The sequence below is a fragment of the Apteryx rowi genome, unplaced genomic scaffold (assembly GCF_003343035.1).
Source record: "Apteryx rowi isolate R43461 unplaced genomic scaffold, aptRow1 scaffold_69, whole genome shotgun sequence".
Classification (NCBI taxonomy): Eukaryota; Metazoa; Chordata; class Aves; order Apterygiformes; family Apterygidae; genus Apteryx; species Apteryx rowi.
Genome location: NW_020450971.1, coordinates 2,326,927 through 2,342,619, shown reverse-complemented (window position 1 = coordinate 2,342,619; position 15,693 = coordinate 2,326,927). Strand labels below are relative to the sequence as shown.

At 35.0% G+C, this 15,693-nt stretch overlaps 1 protein-coding gene across 18 annotated transcripts in view; it reads left to right on the top strand.

Annotated features, from left to right (window-relative positions):
- Nucleotides 1-15,693, top strand: part of ATRX (ATRX, chromatin remodeler) — a 95,116-nt gene that overhangs the window by 27,981 nt on the left and 51,442 nt on the right. For 17 of the 18 annotated variants that reach the window (XR_003256764.1, XR_003256762.1, XR_003256765.1 and 14 more), the window contains 4 exons: nucleotides 906-3,838; nucleotides 7,332-7,410; nucleotides 14,146-14,276; nucleotides 14,805-14,984. Coding sequence is in view for 13 of the 18 variants with exons in the window: in XM_026086319.1 (XP_025942104.1) it covers nucleotides 906-3,838; nucleotides 7,332-7,410; nucleotides 14,146-14,276; nucleotides 14,805-14,984 (3,323 nt within the window). In the remaining 5 variants the exon portion in view is untranslated. The remainder of the gene's footprint in view (nucleotides 1-905; nucleotides 3,839-7,331; nucleotides 7,411-14,145; nucleotides 14,277-14,804; nucleotides 14,985-15,693) is intronic. The other variant, XM_026086313.1, reaches the window with a different exon arrangement.

The window sequence follows — 15,693 nt, the reverse complement described above, 5'->3', positions numbered from 1 at the left end:
TAAAGTCTGTATTAACACTCAGAGCAGTTCTGTTTTTTTTTTTTTTCCTAGCAGTAATAAAATTATTAATGAATAAAAATCAGTACTAAAGAGCCTAATCAGCAATCATTTCTTACCAAGAAATGCTCAACCCCAGGGTTACGTAAATATTTCATTCTTGGAAACATGTATTAAAGAAATCCAGTAATAAACATGTTTTAAACTAAATAGCCTGCCACCTTACAAATACTTTAATTTAAAGCTGGTGGGCCACAGAATCTTACTTTTCTGGATACAGCTCCCAGTTTTGAAAGACTAAGGTACTTCTCTGTCCTTATGTCAAATAAATAAATATGCAGTCCAGCCAAAATTGTGCAGTTTATACTGCCTGTGAGRTTGCTCCTTCCACTCTTTAGGTCTTGATCAAAGATTTTATGATCTGGACATACATCAGAACATAAAAATTTTTGCTTGCCTGCAGTAGCAACATATGCATTAAGGCTGCAAAGACTTGAGCTGATTGTATTGCTCTAAAACAAAAGACTTGCTCTCTTTTTTTAATTTTCAGAAGGAACAGGGAAAACTAAATTTAATTATTTTTTCTCTTATTTATGCTGCTATATGAAGACTGGGCAACAGTAGTTAGAATGGAGATAAAATTGGTGCTGGACTTCTRTTTGGATATTGCTAGCCTTTTCAACCTTCTGAACTGTTAATTTGACACCTTAATTTTCTGACTTTCCAATTCAGTGGGCGCTTTTCAGTCATGTTTTTAATAGTGTTTTCAATTGATGGATATCTGTTTACCATCTTAATTTTTAAAATGCAAATTCTTCATGTTCAACAGTGAAAAGTGTATAAACTTCTGATATTTTTTCACCTCATTTATATGGAGATAATTTTATATTTTTTATGTCTCATTTCAGATGGTGTGCTGAAGGTGGAAATTTAATTTGCTGTGACTTCTGCCATAACGCCTTCTGTAAAAAGTGCATTTTGCGCAATCTGGGTCGAAAAGAGCTGTCAACCATACTGGATGAAAATAGCCAGTGGCACTGCTATATTTGCCATCCAGAACCTTTGTTGGACTTGGTCACCGCATGTGACAGCGTCTTTGAAAATTTAGAACAGTTACTGCAACAAAACAAAAAAAAGATCAGAGTTGAAAGTGAAAAAAGTAAAATATATGACCATACACTCAAATTTTCTCCAAAGAGAAATAATTCAAATTGTAATGGTGAAGAAAAAAAACTAGATGAATCGTATTCTGGTTCATTAACATACTCTTATAAAGCACTAATGGTGCCAAAAGACATGCTTAAAAAAACAAAAAAGCTGGTCGAGACTACAGCAAATATGAATGCTAGCTTTGTAAGCTTTTTGAAAAAGGCTGCAGAAAATTTAGACATAAGCCCAACCGTGCAGCTTCGTCAGCTAAAAGCTTTTAAATCTGTGTTGGGTGACATCAAAAAAGCTCATCTGGCACTAGAAGAAGGTCTGAACCTGGAGATTCAAGCGCTGGATGTTAAAATCAAAGAGAAAAGTACCAAAGAGAAAAAAAACGATCTTAAATCTGAAAAAAATGAGGTGAAAAAAGATGAAGGGAAGGAACACGTGGAGTTAAAAGAGGAGGACGTTGTAAAGGCAGAGAAAAAAGTTGTGTCAGAACAGCCTGACAATGAGCCCATGGATCAAAGTGTTCCAACAAGGGAACGAACAGACAACAAGCGTACTACTGGTGAAGATAAAAGGTCTGGCACAAATGAAGAACCTCAGTATGAACCTAATAGTACAGAGGCTTTAGACATGGATATAGTATCTGTTCCCTCATCAGTTCCTGAAGATATTTTTGAGACTCTAGAATCTGCTATGGAAGTTCAGACTACATCAGATGAGCAAGGCAATGGAAATACAGGAACAGATCAGGAGACTCTAAATTCAAACATAAAATTGAACACTCCTTTGAAAGATACCAAAGGTGGAACTAAGTTAAAAGCATCAGCTAAAGGAACGAAGGAATTGATTGTAAAATTGACTCCTGTTTCCCTTTCTGAGTCTACAGTTAAAGCGGAAGATCAAGACAGCAATCCAGAAAAGGCAGATAAGGATGTTCGTGTAATACCTAGAGCCGAAAACTGTGATTCTGTAAAACAAAATCATAATGCTGTCAATGAACGTTCCACAGAAAAAGAAACTGTCTCACCTGTAGAGGAATCTGATCTCAGGAGATCCCCGCGTGTGAAGACCACACCTCTGAGGCGCCAAACAGACATTAATCCTTTAACATCAAATTCAGAAGAAGACAGCAATGACACATGTAATGAAAAACGTAAGAGGAAATCATCAAAACAACCAAGGGGGAAAAAAGATAAAAGAAATTCTTCTGACAGTACTATTGATAGTCCTAGTCCAAATAAACTTTCTAAATCAAAAAAGCCAGATGTATTAGATCACAGCTCAGATTCTGATGAGATGCCAGCTGTTCTTAAAGAGGTAGCTATGATGAGTCACAGTTCTTCAGATATCGATAGCAATAGCGAAGCACCAACAAATGTTCACAAGACTTTAAATGTTTTAAAGAAACAGCCAGTAAAGGATGAAAATGGAAAACGAAAAAGAAAAAGTTCTAGTTCTGGTTCGGATTTAGATGCTAAAAGAGGCAAATCAGCTAAAAGCCCTGCTTCTGCAAAAAAGAAACGACAAAATTATTCAGATTCTTCAAATTATGATTCTGARTTAGAAAAAGAAATAAAAAATTTGAGTAAAATTGAGTCTGCGAAAAAAGCCAAGAAAAAATACTCAAGAAAAGAAGATAGTTATGACTCCTCTGAAGAAGAACAAAGAAAAAAAGTAATTAGTAAGAGAAAAATAAACTTGAAGAAGCAAAGAGGTAAATCTTCTGAAGATGATGATGCTGAGAAGTCATCCCTGGAGAAGGAGGAGATAAATCATTCTTCTGAAGATAAAAAGATTAGTAAGGGGTCAGCTGTTAAGGAAAGGATAAACAGAGACTTAAAAGAAAAAAATGTAAAGGGAAAGCAGGATGAGTCTTCTGATGCTGAGAAGTCTTTACTGGAGAAAGAGGAGAGTTGTCCTTCTAAAGGTGTAAAGCCAACTGAAGTTAAGAAAAACAAGGATTTGAAAAAGAAAAAAGCACAAGAAGATGATTCTTTAGAGAGTACTGAGAAATCTGCAAAGAAAGAACACAGTTTTGATTCTTCAAAAGAAAAATTGAAGAATAAAAAAGCTGAAAGCAAAGAGAAGAAATCTGAAAACTTGAAAAGTTACAAGAAAGAACAAGATGATTCCTCTTCTGATGTTGAAAAGTCATCCCCAGAGAAAGGAAGTTGCAATTCTTCTGAAAATGATAAAACTAAAAATGAAACTATGGTTAAAGAAAAGAAAAGGAGGAATTTGAGAGAGAGAATATCTAAAAGAGTGCATATTGATTTATCCTCTGATGCTGAGAAGTCTCCTCTGAAAGAGGAGAGTTCTTCTGAAGATGCTGTGCAGAATAAAAAACAAACTGAAGCTAAAGAAAAGAAAAGAATAAGTCACAAAAAGAAAATTTCCAAGAAAGAGCAGAATGACTCATTGTCCTCTTCTGATGAGGAGTCTTACGAAGACAAAAAAAAGATTAAAAGAGGGGCAGCAAAAGAAAGTAAAAGGGGTAACTTAAAAGAGAAAAAGAAAGTGTCCAGAAAGCAGAAGGTTGTTGTCACTTCCTCTTCCTCATCTGATAAGGAAGAAAATGATGATCAGAATTCAACAGGTGATGGAAGCAGTGATGAGCAGAAAATTATGCCAGTGACTGAGAATTTAGTGCTGTCTGCTGGTGCAGGATTTTGTCAGTCGTCAGGTGTGCAAAAGATTTTCATCTACACTTTGATTAACGTACTAGTAGAGGAAACTTGTAAGATTTTGATAACATTTAATAGTCTAGAAGTGAAAATATCCATAAGGTGAAAAATATACATTAAAAAATCTGCAGCCAGGTAGTTTGTCTGATAAGGATTTGGAAGCATGCGTTTCAACTTAATTTGCAAATTATGATTTCTAGAAAAAAGGATGTCATTGTAAATGGAGAAAACTGTAGTCATAGTCTGCGATTCCAGCCAGTAGTAGTAGGGGGTCTCGTAAACTCAAATCATGTTTCTAGGTCATGTTCAGGCAGCAGGGATGACTTTGAAGACTTGTGGCATTACCATATGGTTTGCTGACACTTAGCTACTGTGCTGTGTGTGTACATTTTAAAAATCAAGTAGATCATCTTTGTGCCTYAGGAGACCCCAACAGAACAGCTGGTATCACTTAACAAGTGTCTGTCATCGCTTAAGATTTTCTTAGGAGGTATCATAGTAATAATTATTCTTGCTAACATAGAAGTACTACTTCATCAATGCTTGATGTATTATATCTCTAGGAAATAATAATAAAAAACAACAGAAAACTGCTTGATTAGAAAGCCTGCTTTTACAGGACTTGGAAGGGTAGTTTTCACATTACATGGGCACTATGGATGTTTTTAAGAAAATAATTTTCAACTAGAAAAAAAGAAATGTATTTGCTGTTTTGATTACTGTGAGAAGGAAAATTACTTCCTATTTGTTCATTTCTGTCGATGTTTCACAGTACTTTCTGTACTTGATTTTACTGTAAATTGTTTGCTCCGATACTTCCACCTAGTTTGTGATGCTGCAACTAAACAAAAAACAAATAAAACAGCAGTATGTTTATGGAGATAGCAGAAGGAACATAGGTGCATTTTGGCTTTCTCAAAAAAACACTTGTAAGCATACACTTGCAGTATCACGTTTAAGTGCAAAATTGCATTATTTAGTGAGAACAGTAATTTTTAAAAATCAGATTTTAAATTTTATTTAGCAATGTCATGTTTCTCCTTTTTACTACCAACCTGAGACCAACCAGATTCTTCCCCAAGTTCTGCTGCAGTTCAGTTTCTGGGGAGTTCTTAAACTTTGCATCTGCAAGGATTCCTTTTCACAGGTGCTACCCTTGTCTTTGGATTTAGCGCCCTGTAAGAAAGCAAAGTTTTATTAATGGTATTTTGCATCGTTGTAGAGTAACAGTTGGAAGATAAGTTCCTTATTCTGCCCCAGAATACCTTTGTTTGCTTATTGAGGCCCTCTGATGAAGTAAGTTTATTTGAGTCTCTGTGCATGTAATGTTAGGATTTTTAGGATTTTTGCTCAACTGGTAAGCCACTGGAAGCATATTTCCCCAAAGATGCCACTACTGAGGGAGATGGAAAATAATCAACTCTGCATAGTAATGAACTGACATCTTTCTTGTGGTAAATGCTGCATCTGTTAAAACGTGCCCCATAGATAGACAGTTATACTCAGGGGCAGTAACCCATCTGCAACTGTCTTGAGCCTCCCTGGATCTTCAAAGAAAAATATTCTAAAAATAGAAAGTTCTCATGTACAGTGTATGTCCATAGACYAGGTATTGAAATGGCCCAGGGGGCACAAGTTGGTAGTAATGTAACAGAAGTTGTCTGAGGCATTGCTGGCAATTAAGTTTTATTTGCGGGTCACAAGTTGAAAGATTTGATAATTATTGGATGGGAGGGTGGGGAACAGTGTCCAAATGGGAAAAATGAGATGATGGAGTTGGGATGACTGACAACAGAGTTAGACTGAGAGCGAACTGCATTCAGTCAGCCTGGGAAGAAAAGGCTAAAGATGGGGACTCCAGTTGCTGCCTTCCAGCTGCCTAGTGAATGGTTATAGAGAAGGCAGAGCCAGATGCTCGAAGGTGCACTGCAAAGGGTTGAGAGGCCACGGACACCAGTGTGGCCAGGAAAATTCAGGTTGGTACTAGAAGATTTTTACATTGAGGATGGTCAATGCCTGAAACAGGTTGCCAGTCAAGTTTTGGAATCTCCATCCTTGGAGATAATCAAAACTTGACTGGAGCAGGCCCCAAGAAATCTGATCTCCAAAGTCAGCTCTGCTTGGAGCAGAGATTCGAACTAGGTGATGTCCAGGGGTACCTTCCTATCTGAGTTATTGTATGTTTTTTATGAGAATAAACTGTAATGAGTTATTTTAAAAGGAGGCAAATTTTCCCTTTGTCTTCAGTTTACCTGTGTTTTAATAGGTAAATAAAGGAATATTTTTCTGTGTTTGAACAAGCTCTGTAGGTAGATGATTGACTTCGAATCTCTTTTAACCAACAGGATACTTTATTTATCTAAGCCTRAGAGGGAGAGACTTTCTGTGATCACCTCTAATCACCATCACACAATGCTGTCAGACATCTAGTTAGTGTTAATTCCAGGACAAGTATATGTTAAAACAACTTGGAGCAAACCTGTTCCAGCCTAATCTTGGTCCACTCTCCACAGGTAGAAAATAAGCAGTAGAAATCATGAATGAGAGGACCTCAGTTCATCAGGATTTTGAGGTGTCTTTCCCTAAACTTAATATACTCCCTAGCAGATTTGACTTGTTTACATTTGAGTCAGAGAAAAGAGGAAGGCAAGGCGGAAGGCCTGGGAGTGTGCTGGACATGAGGTGCTGTTTGAGTTCCCCTCAGTTCAGCCAGGGGAGTGCAGAGGATTTAAAGGCAGGTGTCACACTGCGCTGTTCTTGCTCTGTTAGGCGCTGCATGCCGTGGCCCGTGCTGTTGGGTTTGGTGTGTTTTCTATATGAGACAGTATGCCTGTTGTACAGCTGAATTTTGACATTTGCTTTAAGGATAGCAAGTGTAGTTTTCAGAATGTAAGTCTTCATACACATGCAGCAAATATACATATGTTGTCCTTGATACTCTGAAAACAAAAATAAGCAAAGAGAAGAAATTTGTTGTTCTGAAGTACTTCTTAATGGAAGCAGGGCAGCTCAGAGGTTTGGAAAATGTTGCTGCATTATATTTGTTTGGGCCTTCTTTTCAACTTGCACAAATTCAGTGGCAGAACTTCTGAAAGGAGTAATGAAATGGCTACTAACTTCTTACAATTCAGAAACGAAGTTCCCTGAATGGAGTATGCAGTCTTTACCTGTTTCAGTGTAAAAAATGAATTTTATTGTATATAATAGAAAGAACAAATTGCAAGTTATGTATAGTAACAAGAATAATGTGGACAAAACTGCTGCTTGAAAAATTGTGTATTTTTATTAATAAGAAGCATTTATTTCTATCCATTAAGATAGTAACTGCCTTTTTTGTTTGTTAGTGGAAAAAGTAGTGGTATTACCAAAGTATTTTTACATGGGGTTTCTGATGGAGACAACAGTTCATATGCCTTGTTTGTTTATTGCTGGTTTTACATGTATCAAGTGTTCTTTTTTTTGTTTTTGTTTTTTTTCTCCTTCCTCCCTTAGGAGATGAGGGAGAGACTAAGTCAAGGGCTGTTCCAGCGGAGGAGGAGGAAGATGATGATGATGACGATCCTGAGAATAGGTATGATTCCATCCGTAAGGACTTAAAAAAGATTATAACACACCCTAGGCGTGGGCGCAAACCGGCGCAACAGAAGAGCAAGCAGGTTGTAAAAACCAGGACTGCCTGCCTTGTAAAGACTCGCTCACAGGCTTCCCGCAAGTTTGAACATGGGGCCAGAAAACAGAGGCCAAAATCCAGAAATGCAAAGAAAGTGTTTAGAAGTGTTAACTAACACACCTTGCGTAGGGTGTGTTATAAATGCACTGCAGCACTGTCCATTTTATGTTCCCATTGAACATGTGGGTTTTGTGACAAGTTTTTTACTCAGTCAGGTAAAAACTTACTTTTGATAAATGTGAATTTCAAATAGTTATATGAATAGAAGGTAAAAATTTGCATCTGTGCAATATGCAGTGCTAAAATCTCTATGGATTGAACTTGGTTATTACTGTTACATAATTTGCTTTTTTTTAACTCAATCTCAATAAAGAGAAAACACAATGTGTAGAAAACAGTATTAGAGACATTTCCAACTGTTAATTAAACTGAGTTTTAATCCATTAATGAATACCTGAAGTCACTTATGTGATAGCTAAGGCCGTGATTCTACAAGCACTGCGCATAGGCTCAACTGGTATCAAGGAGACTAATTATACATTACATTTTAAGTCTTTGCATAGATATTTTCAGAATTGTGGCCTAAATGTATTGCTTGGGTTTCAAGTTCAATAAAAATGAATCTATGTAAGATATAGTTAGTTCATTAAGACATGTCATAATTTAACCAGTACCATTGTAGTCATTGAAATTAGCCTGGCTAGAAAATGTAAAAGCTTCATTTCCTAACTAGTGAATGCACAACATAAATAAAGTATTGCTCAGTTACGAGCTGGAGTTTCTTTCTGGAAGTTATTGTAGTTAGACTAAACAGTTGTTCAACAGAATTTTATACAGTATTTCAGAAACTGATTTTTTTGCCATATAGCATATATGGGACCAGCTTCATAGCTTTGCACAATTGCTGATGGAGTCTTTTTCTGCTTCTGAGCCTTACTAGTTTAGAATATGGTATCTTTGTTTCACAGAGTTGTATGTTTTCATATGTGACTGAAGTAAATTTTAAAAACACTATTTTATATCCTTTACGGACCTCAGCTTGGCWTCAAAATGTTGCTGATTATATAGTTCTTGCCTGTTTTCAGTCATAAAATTTAATGAAGTAATTCAGCTTTTAAAGAAAGATGCTCTTTAGGGACTTACAGCACAGGGTCATAAGCAGAACGTGTAAACATTGGTAATACAAGATTTTTTTAAAATGATGCTTTAATTTTAGTCCTGTTTTGAATTTTTTTTCTTTTTTTTTCCTTTTTTGTTTGTTTCTTAAGTGTTTATGGTTGATAATTTAGCCAATACAGTTTTGTCAAAGTTCAGTGTTTACAGTGCAAATGCTAACTGACAGATCGATCTTCATTATTAGTTTAAGAGCTATATCGGGAAATGAGTTAACCCAATTGGTAATGAACAAATCAGTAATATCAATTTAGGTTTTAAAAATCAGTTTCTGTAATTTGTGTTTAAGCTGCATCTTTGTTGACATTTTTATTTAGAGAATATTTTGAATATATATTTCTGAGTTGGGGAGGTGTTTGTCAATAAATAGATTTGTCAACCTTCAGACATGTTAACTGGTAACTGCAGTCTAATTTTACATTCAGCATGCATTGTACTTGGCACCAAAATCAGATATATAAAGTGTTAAAGATGGAACAAATTTTGAGAAGTTAAAAGCTTGTTTTCTGTTTACTCAACACAAAGTGTTTAAATAGTTTACCTACTATTCAGATAAGTTGCCTATTTTCTTCCAGGCCAAAGAGGGTACATAGTACCTGCTGGGTATTTGTAGTGTGGGAACTCTCATGTTTGCAAGTCTCTAGTTTAGATGTTCTTTTATTTGCATACCTTTGGATGTGCATGACGTGAATATTAATAGTCTTGAAATCATCTTTGCCAAAATGCAATATCCAAGTGGGTCATAATATGACAGACAGTGCTGTATGCTTTCATCTTATGTTGTGTAATTATCTATTATTGGTCCTTCTGATCTTTTAAATGGTACTGTTTAATGTTTGCAGCAGTTTTGTTCATTAAGAAGTACATAGTGTATTTAATGCAGAATGCCTTTAAGTATTTGATGGATGCAATAAATTTTTGTAAAACATTTTTCTTGTCCAAGCATTTAATTTAATACAACTCTGACAGCTTGAAAATCGGACTGTTTCCACAAAGACAGCACAGTATTTAGAACAAGGTGTTTGGCAGTTTTGACTAATTATTTTTCTAACACTTATGACATTTCATTCAAATGTTCATCTCTTAAAATATATTTTAAATGGATCTAAATTTTTAAAAATATATCAAAAGCCCATTTAATTCAGTAATGCTCTAACTGAAAAAATGGTGCCTTTTTTTAGCCACATACAGGTGTCTTCCCCCCCCCCCCCCCCAGGCTTGTTTTGGGCAACTTTATTTCTACGTATAATTAGTAGGTATTTATGAACACTACGTGTGAGTTGATATCTAATTGGTAATAATTTATTGTAATTAATATCTTAAATTATGACTATTGTTAAGAGGAAAATTGTTTTATAGTGTCAGCATTGTCTCATCAAGATTTTTGACAAGCTATAAATGAGTTCATCGCATTGGCTCCCTAAAATTCATGAACAAGAATGGTGCAAATTATTGTGTGGACTTAACTCCACATCATGAGAGGCTGCACCTACTATTTCATTTTTACTGAAATGTCTGAAGGATAATATAAGGTAGTCCTATACTGTGACTAAGCAACTCTTAGGTAACTTCCAGTTTGCCTACCTCTTTTTTCTTTTTTTTAATGTTTTCCTTTAGCATAAATTAGAAAATATATTGTAACCAAATCATTTAAAAATGTATGTTTTCAGTGTCATTCTTACAAAAGTGAAGCATATTTAAATCCTAATTTATATAAAATTATACATATATACTATTATTTTATTCTAGAGTTGCTTTTATATGCCCTGACTGAGATTATGGCCCCGTTCTGCAAGGCGCTGTATAAATACATATTGGAAAAATGTCCTTTTTACAAAGTTTGCTATCTGTTTAGATAAGATGGAGTGGAAATAGGCAACATGAATTGCTCAAGGTCACAGTAAGTCAGTGGCAGAAATGAGAATGAAATGCAGGTTTTTTTACTGCATGAAGTCCTGTGCAGAAGATAATACAGCTTTCTCTGTTTTGTATTTAAAGGTTTTTATAGTATTCAATTGTTAAATCTGGGTGGCCAAGAATACACTTTATTTCCTTGACCCCAGTAAATATTACAATATCTTTAATTTTCATGGATTTCTTTGGGAAAATGGGAGGGGGGAGTTGTCACACTACCATGACTTGTTTTTCTTGGTACTTGCAGTTTGATGTTAAAACAAATTTTAAAATGTTAAAGCAAAAGTATGAAGTTTCTTAGCTTAGGAACCTGTTCACTTTTAATGGGTTTATATCGTAAAATAAGAATATGCTATGCTATTTTGAACCACACATAATTTTAACATAAACCAATTCCACGAGCACAGTACTCAATTTATTCTAATTTATATAAGCTGTTACACCAGTCATTTGTCAGATGCATTTACAAGGTTTAATATGTTTAGTTCTGATACTATTTACACTTCTAATTCTGTTCAGTTATGTGGTTACATTAAAAGTAGAAATATTTTAAATTCTGGACATCTGAACAATAGCTTATATTTTCAGTCTAACATTATTRCAGTAGAACACATTGAAGAGAATGTAGCTGTTTCCACTAAATAAATAGTTCCATCTCCTTTTGATTTAAAGTGGTTGAATCTTCATCCTAGCTAAAAAGCGTTTTTTTCCTATTTCACAGTGTATAGAAGCAATCACTTACCAATCAATGTCATTTTAAATAATTAATTAGAAACTAATGAGTTTACCCAGTGTGCAGGTTGAGCTGATTGTTGGTATGAAGGACAATGGTTATTAATAGGGAAATAGAGGCATGTTTTGTTTATGGATAATAGATTTTGTGCATGGGTTGTTTTTTTTTTAAAGTGAATGATATATTCATTATTAGATTTTTTTGTAAAAAAAAAAAAAAATTATGTTTATATATATTTTTTAAGAAAGTAAAGAACAAATAAAAATCCCTGCCTTATCTTGTTGAACCACAGTCCACTTTTGTTTAAAAATCATTTTTTTTAAAATGACTTGTGTGAAAGGTGAGTATCATTATACAAATTCAAGTTTTGTTGACTTTGCTAACACTATTGGTGGTGATGTGAAATAAGTCAGATGCAATATTACTAGACAGTTCTTTGAGGATTAAATTTTTAAAATTTTGCAGTTCTTTTTAGCATTGCTGCTTTACTGTCCAAAGCAACAGTGTGATGATGATGTTATTTTTTAAATATGAAAAGTGGTCAAACTGCTTCTGTCTGCGTTTCATGGAGTAGGATTCAAGGTTAATAATTTACATTAAAAGCTTTTAAAAAGAAACCAACTTGTGACATTCCAAGCAGTCTTATTCTGAATAAAATGTTCTGCAAAGCATTAACAGATGGAAGAAATGCAGTCTTAACTCCTAATGAAAGGAGCCATTTATTCCTGTTGCCATTATATATATATATATATATATATATATATTTATTTTTTATTTTTTAATACCTTATTTAAGTCCCTTTCCTAAATCCTATGAAAGGGCTAATGCAAAAACTGACTGAAGGTGATGTTACCTGATCTATGGACTTTAGTAAGTTTTCGTTAGGTTTACAGTGTGATCTGTTGATGTATATGGAATTAAAAGCTCACCAAGAGTATTGCATTTTAATTGGGACTGTGTTTCTTTAGAAAGCCATTTAAAAAAAAAAAAGTTTTTTTTGTTTTGGATGTTGACAGTTTGTGATTCACTGAGCAATCTAAAATGGCTTCATGCTGTTGACAAACCCATTTTACTTCCATCTTTTAATAATAACTGAGCATACATAAGCCTTGAAGTCTTTGTGGAAGATAATAGTAATGTATTAAAAGATAGAAAATACAGTATGAAGTGTAATGAAAGATGTCTTGGGAGAATTCCTTTTGAAAAGTTCCTTTGTTTTTAGGGTCACATGTTGTATGGTGGAAAATGAAATACAAATTCATGAAAACATATTTTGTAGTTCAACATAAAAGTTACCAACTGTAATTTTCTAGTGCATAAGAAGCCGTACTAAAGAGATCATTGTTCCTGTGCTTATTCCAAGTGAAGCCTAGATTGTGGTTCGGTTTCATGGATTTGAACTACTGTTTTGGCTGGTATAAATACCTTCCCATTGTGAACTATATACATACAGTATACACTAATTCTCCTGAAAAGCTGGGCAGACCAGATCTGACCTAGGAAGGAAAGAAGTTTTTCATTTAATATTGAAGACTATGGAATGAAAAGTATAATATTTCTAATATTTATATGAGGAAAGCCTGGTTTCATTCTTTCAGGATTTTTTTCCCCTGGAAGAAGGGGAAAAGAGTTCTCAGATAAGTCCACCGTTTTTCTGTGCATTTGACACATCATTTCATATTTTCCCTTGGATGTATTTTCATATTAGATTTTATTTTTTGTGTTGCAAGAGCATGTAAAGAAATCATTTTTCCATARTAACTTTTTGTATGTTAGCTGAAAACATTCTTGGGCTGAGATGAAACTGGGAAGCTGAGCAAACAGTTTGCTGGACAGGAAATAAGATGGTAATTTTTCTGTAAAGTTCAGGTCCCATAATGTTCGATAGATTATTATTTTTTAAATGTGTGTGTGTGCGCACGCATGTGTATACATATATATATATATGTGTATTTTGCTATAGTTGCCATAAGGCAAGTGCTTGCAGATATTTGAGGGATTCAGTGTGGTTTTTTTTCCCCAGGCACTTATTAGCAGTTCATCTTGAGACATCATGAGTTGCATCAATTACTACAGCGTCTCTTTTGCAGTAGAGTGGGCCCAGGCAATTAGAATGGTAACACAATTGAAGGCAAACTATGTAGATGTAGGGTAATATATATATATATTTTTTTTTTCATTTTAGCTCACAGAGTCTGAATTGTGTGAATTAATGCATATTACAGTAATCCTTATGCTTAGAACAAATGCATTCAGCGATACACTGTTTTTAAAACTATTACTGTTAACAATCATGTAGATTCAGTGCCTCAGGAAATTAAGGCACCTGAATCCCATTGATTAAAGTCAGTTAAGCATGATAACTTTTTTTCTTGGATAGTTTGACTATTAGGATTTGGTCTGCAGCATCTTCGCGTTCTTGTTAGCGTTAGAATTCATGTAGACACCTATGCCAGAATTAACAAGGAGAGATGAGCAGGGAAGAATTGAGCAAGTAGCAGAGGAAAAAAATGGGTTTACTTTGTTGAAATGTTTAAATTTGTACAGTTTATAGCTATCTCCAGTCTTGTCAAGTATGAAACTGCTTTTTTAAGCAGCATTATAAAGATCAGCTTTCTAAAAGCAAGTTAACATGTTACATTTAACATGAGATTTTGCTGATGTATCCTGTCTTATCACCATGATTTTTTCATCACGCGTTTTTTGTTCAGCTTTCAACCCTATTTTTGAAGTTCTGAATGGTATAGGATTACATTTATTGTTCATAGATTTGCTTGAACAGTGGAATACATAGTTTTTTCTGTTTTACTTCAAAGAATTGCCAAGAAAATGCTTTTAGAAGAAATCAAAGCCAATCTTTCCTCTGATGAGGATGCATCTTCAGATGAAGAGTCAGATGAAGGAAAAAAGAAAACTGGAAAGCAAAATGAAAACCCAGGAGATGATGGTGAGCACCAAAAAGCAGCTGGAAAAAAGTGGTGCTGTAGTGTCTGTCATAATTTCAAAGATCTTGTAGGGAAAATTGTAATTAGTAAAGTTTCTTTAGTTTCAACAAAAAATAAACCAACTGGTGTCGATAGCTAGTTGCCAAATAGATGTCAGTGTGTATGACCGTACAGATTATTATCACAAACTCTGGTGCGAATGTTTTTCTTCTTTTTTGGTTAATGGTCAGATTTTTGTAACCAATTTAGAAGTCCTAGGGATGTGTGAAGAATAATATATAAAGAACAGTAGGATATGCAAAAGCTCAGGAATGATATGACTAATAGACGCTATTGTTGCTACAGATAATTCAGATGATCAGACAGTGTAAAATACTTGCACTTGGAAGGTAAAACTGTATGTTATTGTCCATAATTTCCTGAAAAAGCACAAAAAGTAGCCAAAATTAATTCTGATTTCAATTTTTACTAAATTTAAATAAGGAGATAATTACCAGTGTGCCTGTTGCACTGACTCTTGTCTCTGACAGAAGAGAATGAAAAGGAAGATAATTCTGAGTCAGATTCAGATGAAGAAGAGTCCAAGAAGCCTAGATACAGACACAGACTGCTGAGGCACAAGCTCACTGTGAGTGACGGAGAGTCTGGAGAAGAGAAAAAGGGGAAACCTAAAGACACAAAAGAAGGGAAACGCAGAAATAGAAGGAAAGGTACCTAATCTAAGCACTTGTGTCAYAGAAAGTACTTGTTTCTATAAACCAGGTCCAAAGCATGCCTGACTGGAGATTTATAGTAAACTCTGTAATTTTAAAATATCTATATAAACGTCCTCGTGTATTAAATCTACAATTCCCTTATCTGTGTTTGATAACTACTTTTATTTGAAACGTGAAAGATGACTGCAACTCGTAACAGCTCTCTCTGCTTACTGTATCTTCTGAATTGGGTTAACCTTGTTAAATCTTGAATATTAATCTTGAATAACAGAGCTAAACCCAGTGTGACTAATTCATGATTATCGATTTCCCTCTTCCCCTAATGCAATTTCTCTTTTCCTTGGACTGTTAATAGGCCGTTGTGTCACCGGCAAATGTCTCCATCGTAGTTTCAGTGCTGCAGGCTGTAGCTGATCACCAGATGGCACTGTGAAACGCTGCTTGACTTTGCTCGTTTTCGTTGAGCCCTGCCAGAGCAAAGGCGGCCTTGCCCCAGCCTTCTCCCCTGTGGGGCYGAGCAGGGGAGTGGGGGACTGCCAACTTGGTCAGAGTAGATGTCTGACAGTGTTGCAGTGCCAGTGGAAGTAAGGATGTATATTGTACAGTGAAGATGCACTTTTCTCTTTTTAGCATTGCAGTAAGGCTGGCCATGTCACACTTATTAGCAGTGTTCACAGGCCAAAAAATGCAATGTAATTTGTTT